At 46.5% G+C, this 18,765-nt stretch overlaps 1 protein-coding gene across 5 annotated transcripts in view; it reads left to right on the forward strand.

The window, feature by feature from the left end:
* Nucleotides 1-18,765, forward strand: part of LOC143815261 (flotillin-2-like) — a 113,144-nt gene that overhangs the window by 1,252 nt on the left and 93,127 nt on the right. For all 5 annotated transcript variants that reach the window (XM_077294328.1, XM_077294323.1, XM_077294327.1 and 2 more), the window contains exon 2: nt 7,276-7,357. In XM_077294328.1, coding sequence (XP_077150443.1) covers nt 7,319-7,357 — 39 coding nt within the window. In that variant the 5' untranslated portion in view covers nt 7,276-7,318. The remainder of the gene's footprint in view (nt 1-7,275; nt 7,358-18,765) is intronic.

The following is an 18,765-nucleotide window of genomic DNA, read 5'->3' on the forward strand; positions in this document are numbered from 1 at the left end:
ATACTGTATAATGGCCCCACTTGATGCTCCATACTGTATAATGGCCCCACATGATGCTCCATACTGTATAATGGCCCCACATGATGCTCCATACTGTATAATGAGCGCACATGATGCTTCATACTGTATAATGACCGCACATGACGTCACCGCTGTGCTCTGCTTTACTGCCGGCGCTGACACATTCAGTGCAGGAAGCTCTGAGCAGCAGCGCGTATCCCTGTGAACGTCGGAGGACGTGACAGACATCAGAATGTGAGTATGTAGTGTTTTTTTAACCAGCGCGGCCCTGCACTTAGTAACCCGATGTTTACACTGGTTACCCGGGTGCTGCAGAGGGACTTCGGCATCGTTGAAGACAGTTTCAACGATGCCGAAGTCGTTCCCCTGATCGTTGGTCGCTGGAGAGAGCTGTCTGTGTGACAGCTCCCCAGCGACCACACAACGACTTACCAACGATCACGGCCAGGTCGTATCGCTGGTCGTGATCGTTGGTAAGTCGTTTAGTGTAACGGTACCTTAAGGCCGGGATCACACATACGCTAGATATGGCCCAGTCTCGCAGGTGAAAACCCCCCTCTGGCGCCGGCACTCCGGAGCGGAGTGGAGCGTGCAGCTCCATGTATTGCTGTGCGGCTGCATGCTCCACTCCGGAGTGCCGGCGCCAGAGCTGGGTTTTCACCTGCGAGACTCGGCCGTATCTCGCGTATGTGTGATCCCGGCCTAAGCTGTACAATGGTTTAAGTAAAACTACTGATGAAGTGAATAATGTGTTAATACATACTACGAGTTACCATGGCATCAGTTAAACAGGAAAATCTTGACCGTTTCCCCAGACCCCCAATCCGTCACCATGTATTTAATGCTACCTTTATGCCCTGCCTAACACGCTCACCTTTATATCTTACTAATTTCTTAATATGCAAAAAATCAATTTAATAACTGTGGTGGCTATATGCTAGTTAGTGGGTGACTAGTGGGGTAAATGTTTTTTGTTTTGTTTTTTCCCCAGACTGATGGACGTTAGCGTTCTGCGCCGCAGCGTCGGGCGCTGCAGCGTCGCCGCATGCGTCATGCGCACCTATATTTAACATGGGGGCGCATGGACATGCGTTGCACTTGCGTTTTGTGACGCATGCGTCACTGTGGTGCATGCGTCAGGGCGCAGAGGATGCAGCAAGTTGCAGCTTTTTCTGCGCCCAAAACCATGCAAAAGCGGACGCATGCGTCACAAAACGCTACGTTGTGCATGCGTTCACATTTGCGTTGTGCGACGCAGCGTCGGCGACGCAACGCACAACGCAAACAAAAACGCAGCAAAACGCACGCTAAAACGCTGCGTTTTGCGACGCATGCGTCCTTTTTGGCCGAAAGTTGGACGCAAAAAAAATGCAACTTGCTGCGTCCTGTGCGCCCTGACGCGTGCGCCGCAAAAAACGCATGTGTCAAAAAACACATCACAACGCATGTCCATGCGCCCCCATGTTAAATATAGGGGCGCATGACGCATGCGGCGACGCAGCGGCGCCCGACGCTGCGTCGCACAACGCTAATGTGAATGTAGCCTTAGGCTGGTTTCACACTTGCGTTTTGATCTGCAGCGTTTTAGCGCTAAAAAACGCATGCGTTTTTTTTTCTATACTTAACATTGAAAAACGCATGCTTTTTTAGCATGCGTTTTGATGCGTTTTCGGCAACGCATGCGTTTTTTGACGCGTGCGTTTAGTTGCAGAAATGCAACCTGTAGTAATTTCTAGCGGCGTTTTTTTGCCGCAAAAAACCGCATGCGTTTATTTGCGGCAAAAAAAATGTATTGCTGTCTATGTAAACGCATGCATTTTTAAGCACATGCGTTTGCTTGCGTTAAAAACGCATGCGTTTTTATAGAAAAACACAAGAAAGCACAAAAAAAAAAACAAGAAAACCCTAACCCTAACCCTGGGGTTACTAGGGATCCTAACCCTAACCCTAACCCTAAGGTTAGGATCCCTAGTAACCCTAGGGATCCTAACCCTAACCCTAACCCTAGGGATCCTAACCCTAACCCTTAGGGTTAGGATCCTAACCCTTAGGGTTAGGGTTAGGATCCCTAGGGTAACGGTTAGGGTTAGGATCCCTAGTAACCCTAGGAATCCTGACCCTAACCCTAGGGATCCTAACCCTTAGGGTTAGGGTTAGGATCCTAAGGGTTAGGGTTAGGATCCCTAGGGTTATGGTTAGGGTTAGGGTTTGGATCCCTTTATCACCTTGATGGTGGGGGGTGGCTTATCAGTGACCTGGTTACCAGGACATTCTTCTAATAAAAATCTAACCCTAACCCTAGGGATCCTAACCCTAACCCTAACCCTAGCTAATTCTATTAATAGTGGGTTTTCTAGTTTATTTTGATGATTGGCAGCTGTCACACACTTCTCAGCATGCGTTTCAAAAACGCAAACGCAAGAAAAAACGCATGTAAACGCGTCAAAACGCCGCGTTTTTTTTTCTGCATGCAAAAACGCATGCGTCTAAAAAACGCAGCGTTTGCATGCGTTTACATGCGTTTTTTCACCACCTGCATTTTTTTTTAAAACGCTGCAGATCAAAATGCAAGTGTGAAACCAGCCTAAGTAAGATGAATTGCAAGAGTGGCATCACCGCGACTGTTTGCACATCTCTGACAGTCCAATATAAGCCGGGTGTACCCACTGCACATGTCCAGGAAGGCAATGGCCCTGCAGGACTCGGCCAGCCGTTGCTGTGGTCTCCACATACCTCTGACTACGTCAGAGGTGCTTACCTGGGGGATGCAGCTGGGGTACATACACCTGGCTTACGGCACAACATCAGGGAGGCAGAGATGTGCAAGAGTCGGCGGTGACTCTCCTCTCATGTTACTCGCCCACAGGGGATTAATAATGTATTTAGTGGAACCATTAGTCTGGGGAAAACATAGCCCTCATGACTAGTCACCCACTAATTAGCACATTTTAGGCATATACAGTAATCTATAAGACGATAAAGGAATAGGATGGTTATAAAAGAATCAATAATTACATGACAGTTTGGTGGATTCTGAGGAAGCTATTTTGTTTTAGAAAACACGCCATTACCTGAAATGTACAAAGTGCTTTTGGATTGTTACTAATGATCCATTGCAATTAAATATTTCTGTAGCGCAAAAAGACATTTTGTGATCTTTATTTTGTTCATTTTTTTAATTTTTTTTCTCAGCTTAGATTTAATTTATACATTGTGTATAATGCAGTCTTTCAGTGAGCGTTCAGTGGTTTCATATCTTGTAATACTTAATTTATACATTTACTTGACAGTGCTTACAACCAGTAGCGTAGCTACCAGGGAGGCAGAGGGGGTGGTCGCTACACTACTGCAACTGTATCTGCATGCGCAGCATGCCCATATAGTTACATTCTGCGGCAGAGCAGGGTGACTCTATCTCTCTGCACAGCCCCCCGGCCGCTATTGGGCCTTTGGACAGGGTGGAAGGGAGGCCCATCATCGCAAGTTCAACTGTATCGGCTGAATGCTGATACAGTCGAAAGCAATGATGAGACAGGGAGCAAGACCCTCCTTCTCCCATCATTCCCTGTCTGCATCTGACGTCACTGACGCACACACTGGCGCGATTACATCAGTACATGGCGCCCGCAATGCTGACATGAGCAGGTGCTCGGAGCAGCGGAGAAACGAGGAGTAGAGATGGCTGGTGAGTATTATTATTTATGTTAATTTTTTAATGGAGAGTGCATTCTACTGTATGGAGGCCTATGGGGAGTGTATTATGATATATGGAGGCTATTTAGGGGGCCATCCTGCCATGTTGGAGCCATCAAACCGTTTGGGGTCATTATACTGTGTAGAGGGGAGCTGTACATGGGGACACTCAGAACATTATTAAATGTTAATTGGGCCTTATTGTTATAGGGGCACTCTGGTTATTGTGACTTTAAAAGGGGTACACAGAGGGTATTACTTTCTAGGGGGCAAAATGTGGGCCCTGTTTACTAGGGCACTCGCACACGGCATTAAAATATTCTAAAAGTTTGTTTTACCATCTAGAGGGCACACAGTAGGTGCAGTAATAGGGACACTTACGGCAGCAGTGGCTCAGCATTGCAGTAGAATGGGTGCCGGTTGGGGACACATGGGGACGGAGCCTGAAATGTGAGAAGTCAGATGTCATTGTTGTAATCTCTGAAGCTGAGTCCTGGCTGGAGAAGTAATGGCGGTCTGGGCCAGATGGAAAAGACGGGAAAAGTTAACGACTCCACCAGAAAGAACGTCAGCTGTAAGTCATCATCTATAACTTTACTGTATTGTTATATGTTTTGCAGCACTGGTATCTACCACTATATGGTCTCCATATACCAGTAATATCAGTGTTGGTCTTTGTATAGAGATTTTTTTTTTTTTAGTAACCGCGCGGTCATCTTCTGAGGATATGCCACCAGGGCCGTATTTGCCACTAGGCACTCGAGGGCACGTGCCTAGGGCGGTGACGATGCGGGGGGGCGGCACCAGAGCAAGGGTGTTTTTTTTTTTTTTTTGTAAAGTCCGGCGGGGTCACCTTAATAAACAACCCGCCCCCCCGCTCGTGGTCGCCCGCCCGCCCTTGCCCCGACATCATGAGTGGTGAGTCATCATCAATCATACATAGATACTACTCACCTAGCTAGCTCCAGCGATGCCTGGTCTGGTCTCCGCGTCGGCCGGTGGCAGCTCGTCCTGTGTGAGCGGTCAGGTGGTACCGCTCATTAAGTTCATGAATATGCGCATATTCATGAACCTAATGCGCGGTACCACCTAACCGCTCACACAGGAGGACTAGGGTGCTGCGCCGCCGCCGGGACAGAGGTGGATTCCGAGCGGTGTGGAAAGGAGTCGGACGGTGACTCGGTGAGTATGATGTCATGTGTCAGCCAGGGTGGGAGGACGGCGGGGGGAGGACCGTGGACGGGGTAGCGGAGCAGCGAGCCGAGCCATAGGATGGGACTGGAGCGCAGAGCGGCGGGGAGCCTCAGCCGATGAAGATGAGCCGCCCATGACCATGAATGATGGTGACGCTGACGCCCATGCATGGAGGATGGAGCCTTGGGGTGGCTGGCCAGGGGGGAGAGGAGAGATGACGAGCCATGCAAGATAGGAGCCCGAGCGATGAGCCACGCGTACGGGGGGTGGCCCCTGCATACAGGGAGGCCTGGGAGGGGGACATCATAGGAGCCACCCGTACGGGGGGGTATGGGAGATGAGCCAGAGAGCCACCCCTGCATACAGGGAGGCCTGGGAGGGGGACATCACATGAGCCACGCATGGGGGGGGGGGATGGGAGATGAGCCAGAGCCACCCCTGCATACAGGGAGGCCTGGGAGGAGGACATCACATGAGCCACGCATGGGGGGGATGGGAGATGAGCCAGAGCCACCCCTGCATACAGGGAGTGGGACAACATGAGCCACGCATAAAGGGGGGAGATGAGCCATGCATACAGGAGGGGGGAGAGATGAGCCATGCATGATGGGAGCGGGGAGCCGATGAGCCATGCATGGGGGGGAGATGAGCCATGCATACAGGATGGGAGGGGGTGGGCCATTATACATTATGCGTGGAGCATCATATGTGGCCATTATACAGTATGGAGCATCATGTAGAGCCATTATACAGTATGGAGCATCATGTGTTGCCTTTATATAGTATGGAGCACTGTCTGGCCATTATACAGTATGGAGCATCATATGTGGCCATTATACAGGATGGAGCATCATGTTTGGCCATTATACAGTATGGAGCATCATGTGTGGCCATTATACAGTATGGAGCATCATGTGGCTATTATACAGTATTGAGCATCATGTGTGGCCGCCCATTATACAGTATGGAGCGTCATGTAGAGCCATTATACAGTATGGAGCATCATGTGTTGCCTTTATACAGTATGGAGCATCATATGTGGCCATTATACAGGATGGAGCATCATGTGTGGCCATTATATAGTATGGAGCATCATGTGTGGCCATTATACAGTATGGAGCATCATGTGTGGCCATTATACAGTATGGAGCACTGTGTGGCCATTACCATTATACAGTATGGAACATCATGTAGGGCCATTATACAGTATGTGGAGCACTGCGTAGCCATTATACAGTATGGAGCACTGCGTAGCCATATTTTTTTTTTTGTTTTAATTATTGTACATGAAACTGATCAGCAGTGCTAAATGGCTGTGGTTGTGACGTGGATATGGGTGTGATTAGTTGTGAAATGGGTGTGGTCAGAGGCGTGGCCTAAAATTTGCCGCGGCGCACTACGTGCACCGCAACCTTTAGACCTTTTTCCCTTCTTCAAAAGTTGGGAGGTATGGCACCGCATTTCCCAGATCACAGCAAGTACCGCAAATCCCATAGGGAATGAATGAAATCAAAAGCAGTGTTGCCGTAAGTGATTCGTTACACAGCAGATGCAGAAAAGCTGCCCCGATCTGCTGCAAAAGGTCACTTTCACAACAGCGATTCTTGACAAAGTCTATGCCGATAGTGTCATACTCACCAATGGGGGAGGCAGCACTAAAAGTGCCTAGGGCAGCAGAAACTCTAAATACGGCCCTGTATGCCACCATAGTTGTTGTCAGGGTTACATGGTTAGGAGCCCACTCTGAAGATAGAGATGAAAGCTACATTGGGAAATCTGGTCAAAAAGGCAAAATACAAGTAAAATAATGACTGTCCTTTTACTCATAGTGGGGAGCTGACCACTGGTAATAATAATAATTTTATTTATATAGCGCCAACATATTCCGCAGAGCTTTCCAAATTATAGAGCGGTGTGAGATATATTGTCCCAGATGGGTGGGGAGAGCAGTGAGGAGCAGCTCCTGTCAGACTGAATTACAAGTGTTAGGCTGGAGTCACACGCGTTTATAACATGGCTGAGTGCTATACGATAAAACCTTGCATTACACTCGGGCCAAGTGTTATTCTATGGGGCAGCTCAGATTTGCGATTATTTTCTCATGCCGATTGCTCATGAGAGAACAATCTCTGCATTCTGGGATTGCATCTTAGAATTAGATCACATGCATCCATACAAGTCTATGGGTGTGTTGAAACATCAGACTGCACTCGGATGTCATCCCATGATTAACTGGTAATTTTTTTTTGGTGGGAAAAAATGTGCATTAAAATAAAAAAATAAATTGTGAGCGTAATGTTGGATATCAGTTTTTTGTTTATCTCTAATTGTTTTAATTCTCTCTTTCTGCTCTTTCTTTCTCTGCAGGCGGCTGCTGTAGCTCCGATTCTAAACAGTATATATATGGTGGATGGGCCTGGGCGTGGTGGTGTGTATCCGACACCCAAAGGTCAGTGCCCCCATTTTAGCTCCAAAATGTTATAGGGTGATCTTCTCTTGCATGCAGACCCACATAGTGCAGTGATCATCTAGAAGTTTGTTTGTTTGTTTTAACGTGTAAGATTTCATACACTTCATTTCAAGGAAGTATGTTGTAAGAAATAAACTGCTCTAAGACCAGCCTTATTTTTTAAATTTTGGCTTGGTAAGATCTCTTTACTAAGGGTCTGTGCTCACCTCTCTCTCTGTCCTTGGATGCCAAAATACACATACGGGGCATACTTTTGTACCGGTACTAGTACAAGGTTAAGGCTGCAGATTTACCAGTACTACACTATTCTGATGGCAGACATATTTTTAGTTTCCTATTGTGACATTTTAAGAATAACTTTTTGCCACTATGTATATGATGGGACCATTGCACCCTTTTGTGCGATATTTAGATGGGCTATATTTTGTCTTATTGAGTATCTTACAAACTGCCCTAATAGTCTATGATTGGTTCTCTTTGACAGTCATCCATGCCCTAATGGACATAAATGTCTTATTTGTTATAAAGAAATATTACACCTTTCTTTTTTATGTAATTTTCCTTGAAAAAAGACACTGCATGCTATGTTGTATTTCCACTTTATATTTCATATATTTTATAACATACTTTCTCAAATTCTGAACAAGATCAAAAACACTTTGGCTGATTTATTTGTTGTTTTTAAGGGGAAAAAATGGTCCGAATTATCTCCTGTGCTTATGTCTTGTGAATATGGTTGTGATCTTCGCTCAATAATCCTCTTGCATATCCACCGGATTTGCTATAAATATATAGTATATGTGGGTGCCATCAATGGGTCTTCAATGGCATCTATTTTGAAAACGGGGGCCAGGGCGCCCGCCATTGTTAGTTTGTTTAGAGGTGGTTGGAATCCCATTCATTTGTATCAGTATTCCTACCACCTCCCTCTCCATGGGCAGTGGTGCATGATGGGGCACCATTTATGTGGGATCCACATCTATATTACATTTGTGGCATATGAGGTGGTTATTCCTTAAATGTACAAGATGGGCATACCCCTTTACTTTAATCTTTTCACAGCTCATTACTATACACCATGTTCCAAATTATTCTGCAAATTATATTTTTCTTGGATTTTCCTAAGTGGTCAGTGCAAATTACAGTCAGTCTAATAAGTCATCACCCGTTAGAGTATACATCGAATTTTATTGAAGAAACCTCCCAATGATAACAGGATAATCTCTGTTCCAAATTATTAGGCACAGTAGAATTTCTAAACATTTGATATGTTTTAAAGAACTGAAAATGCTCATTTGTGGAATTTGCAGCATTATGAGGTCACCTTCACTGAACAAAAAGCTATTTAACTCCAAAACATCCTAATATGCCAAGTTACATGTTAACATAGGACCCCTTCTTTGATATCACCTTCACAATTGTTGCGTCAATTGAACTTGTGAGTTTTTGGAGAGTTTCTGCTTGTATTTCTTTGCATGAAGTCAGAATAGCCTCCCAGAGCTGCTGTTTTGATGTGAACGGCCTCCCACCCTCATAGATCTTTTGCTTGATGATACTCCAAAGGTTCTCTATAGGGTTGAGGTCAGGGGAAGATGGTGGCCACACCATGAGTTTATCTCCTTTTATGCCCATAGCAGCCAATGACTCAGAGGTATTCTTCGCCGCATGAGATGGTGCATTGTCATGCATGAAGATAATTTTGTTCCTGAAGGCACGTTTCTGCTTTTTATACCATGGAAGAAACTTGTCAGTCAGAAACTCTATATGCTTTGCAGAGGTCATTTTCACACCTTCAGGAACCTTAAAGGACCCTACCAGCTGCTTCCCCATGATTCCGTCCCAAAGCATGACTCCTCCACCTCCTTGCTGACGTCGCAGCCTTGTTGGGGCGTGGTGGCCATCCACCAACCATCCACTACTCCATCCATCTGGTCCATCCAGGGTTGCTCAACACTCACCAGTAAACAAGACTGTTTGGAAATTAGTCTTCATGTATGTCTGGGCTCACTGCAACCGTTTCTGCTTGTGAACACTGTTTAAGGGTGGCCGAATAGTAGGTTTATGCACCACAGCAAGCCTTTGAAGGATCCTACACCTTGAGGGATTCCACAGGCACCAGCAGCTTCAAATTACTGTTTGCTGCTTTGTAATGGTATTTTGGCAGCTGCTCTCTTAATCCAATGAATTAGTCTGGCAGAAACCTTTCTCATTATGCCTTTATCTGCATGAACTCTGTCTGTGCTCTGTTTCAGTCACAAATCTCTTCACAGTATGATGATCACTCTTAAGTTTTCGTGAAATATCTATTGTTTTCATACCTTGTCCAAGGCATTGCACTATTTGATGCTTTTCGGCAAAAGAGAGATCCTTTTTCTTTCCCATGTTACTTGAAAACTGTGGCCTGCTTAATAATGTGGAACATAATTTTTAAATAGTTTTCCTGTAATTAGAATTGCCTCTTCTCAGAAGAGGCAATTTGCATATTTAAATTCCCAGAGGAGCATTGTGCGGCAAATAAGCCTCCTTACCTTGACAAGCCAGAGATGGTATGTCACTCTCCATAAGGAGAAACGATACCCCTTAGACCTTAAATCTTTATGACACTTAAATCCAATTTGTATAGTAATTTGGAACACTGTGTACACTACCGTTCAAATCTAGTCCAGACATTGACAAGGTTCGAAAAAAATGATTTTTTTATTTGGAATAATAATTTTCTCCTTCAAACTTTGCTTTCGTCAAAGAATGCTTTCTTTGCAGCAATTAGAGCATTGCAGACATTTGGCATTCTAGCATTTAATTTCCTGAGGTCATCTGGAGAAATTTCACCCCATGCTTCTAGAAGCCCCTCCCACAAGTTGGTTTGGCTTGATGGGCACTTTTTGCGTACCATACGGTCAAGCTGCTCCCACAACAGCTCGAAGGGGGTTGAGATCTGGTGACTGTGCTGGCCACTCCATTACAGATAGAATACCAGCTGCCTGCTTCTTCCCTAAATAGTTCTTGCATAATTTGGAGGTGTGCTTTGGGTCATTGTCCAGTTGTAGGATGAAATTGGCTCCAATCAAGCGCTGTCCACAGGGTATGGCATGGCGTTGCAAAATGGAGTGATAGCCTTCCTTATTCAAAATCCCTTTTACCTTGTACAAATCTCCCACTTTACCAGCACCAAAGCGACCCCAGACCATCACATTACCTCCACCATGCTTGACAGATGGCATCAGGCACTCTTCCAGCATCTTTTCAGTTGTTCTGCGTCTCACAAATGTTCCTCTGTGTGATCCAAACACCTCAAACTTGGATTAGTCTGTCCATAACACTTTTTTCCAATCTTCCTCTGTCCAATGTCTGTGTTATTTTGCCCATATTAATCTTTTCCTTTTATTAGCCAGTCTCAGCTATGGCTTTTTCTTTGCCATTCTGCCCTGAAGGCCAGCATCCCGGAGTCGCCTCTTCACTGTAGACGTTGACACTGGCGTTTTGTGCATACTATTTAATGAAGTTTCCAGTTAAGGACCTGTGAGGTGTCGATTTCTCAAACTACAGACTCTAATGTACTTGTCTTGTTGTGCAGCGGAGCCTCCCACTTCTCTTTTTTCTCTGGTTAGAGCCTGTTTGTGTTCTCCTCTGAAGGGAGTATTACACACCGTTGCAGGAAATCTTCAGTTTATTCGGACTCCCATGACAGCACCACGAGAGAGGGGATCCGCCCCTTTAGGAACAGGAAACCCACAGATACAAAAGGGCGGCACCTCTCCCACGCATCAGTTGGTTTCCTGTTCCTAATGGGACGGGATCCTACAGAATTTACAAAAGGATCCCAGGCCGGCCGGCCGACTCAGGTAGCGAGGGGGTCTCCTACCTCGGCCGGTGCGGAATTCCTGGATGATGCCACGATGGTCCTGGTAGGGCTGCATGGCGGTGGCATTCCAGCAGGGAGCGGTCGCCGGTGGTGTCCTGTCTCCAAGCCAGCGCCGGGTGAGTATTTCCCCGGGGTCTCCTCCTGCTGAGGTGGCTGGGGTCTCTATGTACGGCGGCGCTTGGGGGCGCAACCCGGGGTGCTGCGGCTCTGTCCGGCGTCCTCGCCGCTCTGCGCGCTGATGGTAAAGCGCTGGGAGCCCGGGTGACGTCGGGGGAGGAGTCGACAGTCACTTCCGGGTTTCCAGGGTCCTGCGCATGCGCAGTGTATCCAAGATGGCGGCGCCCACCGGTATAGCGTCGCCGGCGTTCTCAGCCCTAGAGAAAACCGCCTGCACCAGGGGGAGGCCGGAAAGATCAATCAGGGGAGCGCTAGGCACAGCTGCTGACCGGAGGAGGGGCTATAAAAAGAACTCCGGATCGTGATCCCTTGCTTCTGGCCTCATATCTGGTAAAGATGGAGGACGAGCACGTGCAGCTTCGGGAAGAGGTGTCCCAGAAGCCTAAAGAGAAGGATCGCGACAAAAGGAGTAGTGAATCTGGCCACAAAAGCACCTCCAGACAGGGGTCTGGAACGTCAGCCAGGAGAAATCCCCCTCGTATTCCGGTACTTTTTTCTTTGGGCAGCGCTGGTAAGTGATCTCCGTGAAAGTTCACTCAGTGACAGGATTCCCCTCATATGTTCCATTTTAGGGGAAGAAATGTGCCGGGAAGGCGAAACACAGGGAATGTGGAATCTGCGGGGTTCCCCTACCTGATTCGTGCCCTAAAAAGTTATGTGGCCCCTGTATACAGCAGACGGAGAGGTCTCAGGAAAGGGGAGAGGGGGAGAGCATTATATCTACAGGGATTAGATTGCTTTACTTACCCCCCTCAGGTGGCGGAGGAATCCCTTACTATGACCACCAGCTTAAAGGAGATGATCAGAATGGAGGTCAGACAATCCTTAAAGGGTTTTTCTCAAGGAGGAAGCTCTAAATCCAAAGCTCCGTTACTCTCCGATTCTTCAGTAGAAGAGGATAAGGAGGAAGTTTTCTCCGGTTCGGCTGCGTCATCCTCTTCCTCGGATGAGGACACCGCCCGCTTCTGTCTACCCCTCGATCGAGTAGATAAGCTGGTCAAGGCGGTCAGAGGAACGATGGGCATAACGGAACCGAGACCCCAACTTTCCAAGGAGGAAATTATGTTCAGTGGGTTGGAGCAGAAAAAACGCAGAGTCTTCCCGCTCAATGAAAAAATCCAGGCTCTTATCAATAAAGAGTGGAAAAAACCAGAGAGAAAGGGTTCCTTACCTCCAGCGCAGAAGCGCAGATATCCGTTTGATGATCCTGCAGTCACCAACTGGGAAAAAGCCCCTAAGTTGGATGCGGCAATAGCCAAGGTGGCCAAACGGGCCTCTCTCCCCTTTGAGGACATGGGGACCCTTAAGGACCCCCTTGATAGAAAAGCGGATACCTTTCTAAAAAGTACCTGGGAGATGGCGGCCGGTTCTTTAAGGCCTGCGGTGGCTTCAACCTGTACAGCCAGATCAATGATGGTCTGGTTGGAACAATTAGAGACTCAGTTAAAAGAAGGTGCATCAAGGGATTCTATCCTGACTGCCTTACCACTGATCCAAGAAGCAGCTGCTTTCTTATCAGATGCGTCTATTGACTCTGTCAAAATGGCTGCTAGGGCAGCAGGTCTCTCGAATGCGGCCAGAAGGGCTCTTTGGCTGAAATGTTGGCCAGGCGATATACAGTCAAAATCAAAACTCTGCATCATTCCATGTAAAGGGGAGTACCTATTCGGGCCCACCTTAGATGATCTCCTAGAGAAAGCGGGAGATGACAAAAAGAAGTTCCCCAACCTGCTGGGGTCCTACCGTCGTCCCTTTAATAAAAGAAGGTTCGGTCACGGAGGGAAGCGTACCTTTTCACCTTCAAGGGATCGGTCTAGGTGGGACGACAGACGTAGACGAGGTACGGGATATATGTTCCGTCGTTCCTCAAAAGAAAGGAAGAAGGAGGACAAATGACTAGGAGCCCCGGTGGGGGGCAGACTTTTACATTTTGGTTCAGAATGGTCAGAGATCACGAATAGTGTCTGGGTGCAAGATACTATTTCTCGAGGTCTTACTCTTGAGTTTTGCCATACCCCACGGGATAAATTTATGTTAACGCCCTTACGTTCTAATCCCCTAGAACAATCTGCTCTAGAAGAAGAAGTTTGGTCTCTCTGTGCTAAAAATGTTCTTACACAGGTTCCAGAGACTGATAGAGGGAAAGGATTCTATTCTCCCTTGTTTCTTATTAAAAAACCTGATAACTCGTATAGAACCATTATAAATCTCAGACATCTTAATAGCTTTTTGGTTAAGCATACCTTTAAGATGGAGTCCATCAGCTCAACAATAAAGATACTGTTCAAAAACTGCTTTATGGTGGTAGTCGACTTAAAGGATGCCTATTACCACGTACCTATTCATGTGGATTTCCAGCAGTTCTTGAGGGTAGCAGTATTAATGGAAGGGGTTGTTTATCATTTTCAGTACAGAGCTCTTCCTTTCGGTATAACATCAGCCCCTAGAGTATTCACAAAAATAGTGGCAGAGGTGATGGCTCACTTGCGGGAATCTAATGTCCTTATTGTCCCATACCTGGACGATTTCCTCATAATAGGTAACTCGGTAGAACACTGTTTGTCCCAACTAGAACTAACTAGGGTTAAGTTGGAACGCCTGGGCTGGATAATTAATTTTGAAAAATCTCGATTACAGCCTCAAAAAATTCAAAAGTTTCTGGGCTTAGTACTAGATTCAACTACACAACAGTGTTATCTTCCGGAAAATAAACTATCTCAGATTCAGCATCAGGTACTGAAAGCAGTAAATACACCCTCTATGACCCTGCGGCAAGCTATGTCCCTGTTGGGGTCCCTCACATCGTGCATTCCAGCGGTAAGGTGGGCACACTTTTACACTAGATCCCTCCAGAAGGAGATTTTGGTTAAGGATAGGATCTTGAGGGGTGTATTAGAGGAAAAAATAACGCTAGAACCAGCGACTCTCAAATCCCTAAGTTGGTGGCTGGATAGGGATAATTTGTCAGCAGGTGTTCCCTGGATGATAGACGTGTCCCGGGTTGTGACTACGGATGCCAGCTCCTCAGGTTGGGGGGCTCACATGAATGACATTGTAGTGCAAGGCCAATGGGAACCATACTCAACATCCTCTTCCAATCAGAGAGAATTATTAGCAATCGAATTGTCAGTTAAAAACCTCCTCATGTATCTGCAGGGCCACCACGTCAGGATCCTCTCAGACAACCGGGTGGCAGTCTCCTATATAAATCATCAAGGAGGGACACACTCCGAGGCTCTGATGCAGATCACAGATCGTCTCCTCCGGATGGCAGAAGAGAATTTACAATCCTTGACTGCTTTGCACATCACAGGAAAAGACAACATAAAAGCGGACTTTCTCAGCCGCAATGTTCTAAAGCAAGGAGAATGGTCTCTAAACGGAGACATCTTCAAACAGATTGTACGCTTGTGGGGTCAACCGGTAGTGGACCTATTTGCCACAAGAGAAAACAAAAAAGTAAAAAACTTTTGTTCCCTAAATCCCAGGGAAAATCCACTGGCAGTGGACGCATTCCTCATAAAATGGGATTTTTCTCTGGCCTACGCCTTCCCGCCACTGAACCTACTACCTCTAGTGGTGAGGAAGGTCAGAGAAGATCGTGCGAGACTCATTCTGATTGCTCCCTTTTGGCCCAGGAGAACCTGGTTTTCATGGCTCAGGACGATGTCAGTGGGCGATCCCTGGGTACTTCCAGACATCCCAAATTTACTCTCCCAGGGGCCGATACTCCATCCACAAGTGAAGGGACTTCATTTGACGGCTTGGAGTTTGAGCGGTCATTGTTAGAAAATAAAGGCTTCTCTCCTAAATTAGTCGATACCCTTTTAAGAAGTAGAAAGCCAATAACAACAAGAATCTACTCCAGAACCTGGAGAAAGTTCTTAACTTCCTCAGAATTTAATATTAATGATGGTGTACCAATACGTCAAATATTGGAATTTTTACAAAGAGGGTTAGAGTTAAAACTCTCCACAAGCACACTAAAAGTACAAGTTTCTGCACTTGGGGCCCTGTTCTCATGTAATATTGCGGGAAACTACTGGGTGTCGAGATTCATTAAGGCGGTCGGTAGAATTAGACCACTTTATAGAAACAAAATGGTACCATGGGATTTAAATCTTGTCCTTTCTTCTTTGACAAAGGCCCCTTTTGAGCCGTTGAATGAAGCCTCAGTCAGGATGTTGTCTCTCAAAACAGCTTTCCTAGTAGCTATAACATCAGCTCGCAGGATAGGAGACATCCAGGCACTCTCTAGACTTCCCCCGTATATAGAATTTCTCCAGGATAGAGTTATCCTTAGACCGGACCCAGCCTACTTACCAAAAGTAGTATCCCAGTTTCACAGATCGCAGGAGATAGTTTTACCTTCGTTTATCCCTAATCCTTCTAACCCTAAAGAAAGGGAGCTCCATACCTTAGATGTCAGGAGATGCCTTCTTCAATATATCTCAGTCACCAATGATTGGAAGAAGGATAATGCACTATTCCTGTCCTTCCAAGGTCCAAGGAAAGGGGCTAGAGCATCAAAATACATACTTGCTAAGTGGATTAGGGAGGCTATCTCTCTTGCTTACACGACAGGTGGGGGTCCAGCTCCGCAGAATCTGAGGGCACATTCCACCCGAGCCATGGCGTCATCCTGGGCAGAGAGGTCTGGAGTGTCGGTCGACCAGATATGTAAGGCGGCCACATGGTCATCCCCTTCCACCTTTTTTAAACACTATAGGTTGGACTTGGGGTTCTCCTCAGATCTCACCTTCGGGTTAAGGGTGCTGCAGGCTATAGTCCCTCCCTAAGGTGGCTTACATCTCTGTAAATTTCTCGTGGTGCTGTCATGGGAGTCCGAATAAAGCATTAAGCTACTTACGGGTAGCGGCGTTTTTCGGAGGCCCATGACAGCACCCTTAGTTCCCTCCCTTTTCACATGGGGTTGCACATCCTGGGTTTATAATCAACTAAATAATTTAAAGAAGAAATGTTATCTTCTCACGTGTGTTACTTTATTAAAGTCATTGTGTTTAATTGTATACAATATTGTGTTTGCTTGTCATTAACTGCGGTAGTCCTCTCAGGCTCTGTAATCCAACTGATGCGTGGGAGAGGTGCCGCCCTTTTGTATCTGTGGGTTTCCTGTTCCTAAAGGGGCGGATCCCCTCTCTCGTGGTGCTGTCATGGGCCTCCGAAAAACGCCGCTACCCGTAAGTAGCTTAATGCTTTCTTGGCAATTTCTCGCATGGAATAGCCTTCATTTCTAAGAACAAGCATAGACTTGTTCTGAAATCTCAACTCTCGAAATCTTGATCCCGAGATCACCATCAGCGCATGCGCCGCCCCCGGCGGCGGCCATATTCCCGGAGATAAGCGCACATGGAACCCTGGAAGTGTCGGAGCGCTGGCCTGTTGCAAAATGTCGGCAGTGCCCTGGCAGCGCCGGACACCCACGCAGCACCGCTGGGCACCAAAGACACCCGCAGCAACGGCCAGCAACCGCCGGGCACCCGGAGACATCCCACAGCAGCACAAGATCCCCGCAGCAGCGCGCCACACATCAGAGCCCCCACTCATCCCTGCCTGCGGCCTGGAGCATCACCCCATTCCTGCCTCCTCCTGCAGCGACCCTGGGACCCCGCTTCACTGCAGCCACCACCTCCAGTAAGATGCAAGGATTATAAGAAGCACCACCAATTTTTAAAAAAATATTTTTTTCTTATTTTTCTTCTCAAAATTTGGGGTGCGTCTTATAATCCGGAGCTTCTTATAATCCGAAAAATACTGTAATTGTTTTTCTAAATCACTCTATTAGAGGCTTTTGCAATTAGTCTGCAAAGGACCACCCAATACCTGTGCTGAAGGCTGAACTAAACTAGGTTGTGGATGAGCTTCACATGAGTTTTAAGATTGCTGTGACTAGAGCCTTTAGTAAGGCCATGCCTCTCATGATAACCCATAGGAGCTCTGCAATCTCGTCACAAATACCCGATGGGAGCCGGTGTGCACAAGCACTGGCAACTGTGCCATTTAAATGTTGGTGTCTGAGTTTCAGTGACCCTTTAATTGGTTAACAGTAGTTATGAGTGAACGTGCTTGGATATCATGTTATCCTAGTATTTTGGGCGTGCTCAAATAATATGTTAGTCCCTGCGGCTGCATGTTTTGGTGCTGTTAGACAGCTGCAATAAATGATGTGATTGCCTAATAAACATCCCTGAGACATGCAGCAATGGGGACTTGAACATATTTTTAGAACACGCTGAAGACACTCTGTTGGCACACAAGCATGCTAAGATAACACCTTATCAGACCATGTTGGCTCATCACTAGTGAACCGCAATTATCATTGCTCTGCTCTGGCCTCTGCTGTTGGATGCAGATGTTGGCTGCGTAAAATTGCTAGTATCAGATATGTATGGCCAGAGCTCAGCTCCACTCGATCACCCTTGCAATCACACACTGCTATGTCAATTGGCATTAAGGGGTTAACAACCTCTTTAGCAGAGAACGGCTGTTAGGCTAGGTACACATTAGCGTTTCTGTGCGCAACGTATCATCTGCATGTGTAAACGCATGCCAATATGCATTTACACTGCTTTTTTACTTGCATCAGCTTACACATGACGCAAAAAAAACGCTGCGTGTACATGCGTTTTGGCATGCATTTGCGTTGTTTTTGCGCATGCGTTAGAAATTTCCATTAGAATTTTCTTGACACAAGCCACGTCCAATGTGCGTGTCTCATGGGAATTCTGTATATACAGCCTTGCGCAGATGAAATCCTCATCTTTTGCTGCCGTATCCACCCCACACATTTTCAAATTTTGTATTCTGACCCCTTACTGTATATATTTCTTTCCATATGGACAATAAAATTTATCTTGTTGATAAATTCCTTTTTCCCTGGCGTTTTTTCATCCAACCAGTGCATTGCGATAAGCTTTCTCGCAGCATACAACAATCTTGCGATAGTCAGCCTTCCACATTTATCCGTAGCAATATCATCCATACAGCCCAAAAGGCAAGTCAGCGGGTTACGCACCACATCTACTCCTGTCACCTCCTGGATCAAGTTAAGCACCTTCACCCAAAAGGGTTGTAGGCGAGCACACGACCACATCATATTAGTCCATGAGCCAAGAACCAAATTTGACGATATCGGTACCAAGCGGAGTGACTAATTCTCTTTGGTATTTTTAGGTAGATGCATGTCTGTAGTTTATTTTTTGATATGATAGCCCTTACATATACGTAGCTTATTAACCCCTTCAGCCCTAGGCCTATTTGTACCCAAGTGCCTAAGCCAATCTGACCTGTGCCACTTCATGGGCTAATAACTTTGGAACGCTTTCAC

The sequence above is a fragment of the Ranitomeya variabilis genome, chromosome 3, assembly GCF_051348905.1.
Source record: "Ranitomeya variabilis isolate aRanVar5 chromosome 3, aRanVar5.hap1, whole genome shotgun sequence".
In the NCBI taxonomy this organism is placed as follows: domain Eukaryota; kingdom Metazoa; phylum Chordata; class Amphibia; order Anura; family Dendrobatidae; genus Ranitomeya; species Ranitomeya variabilis.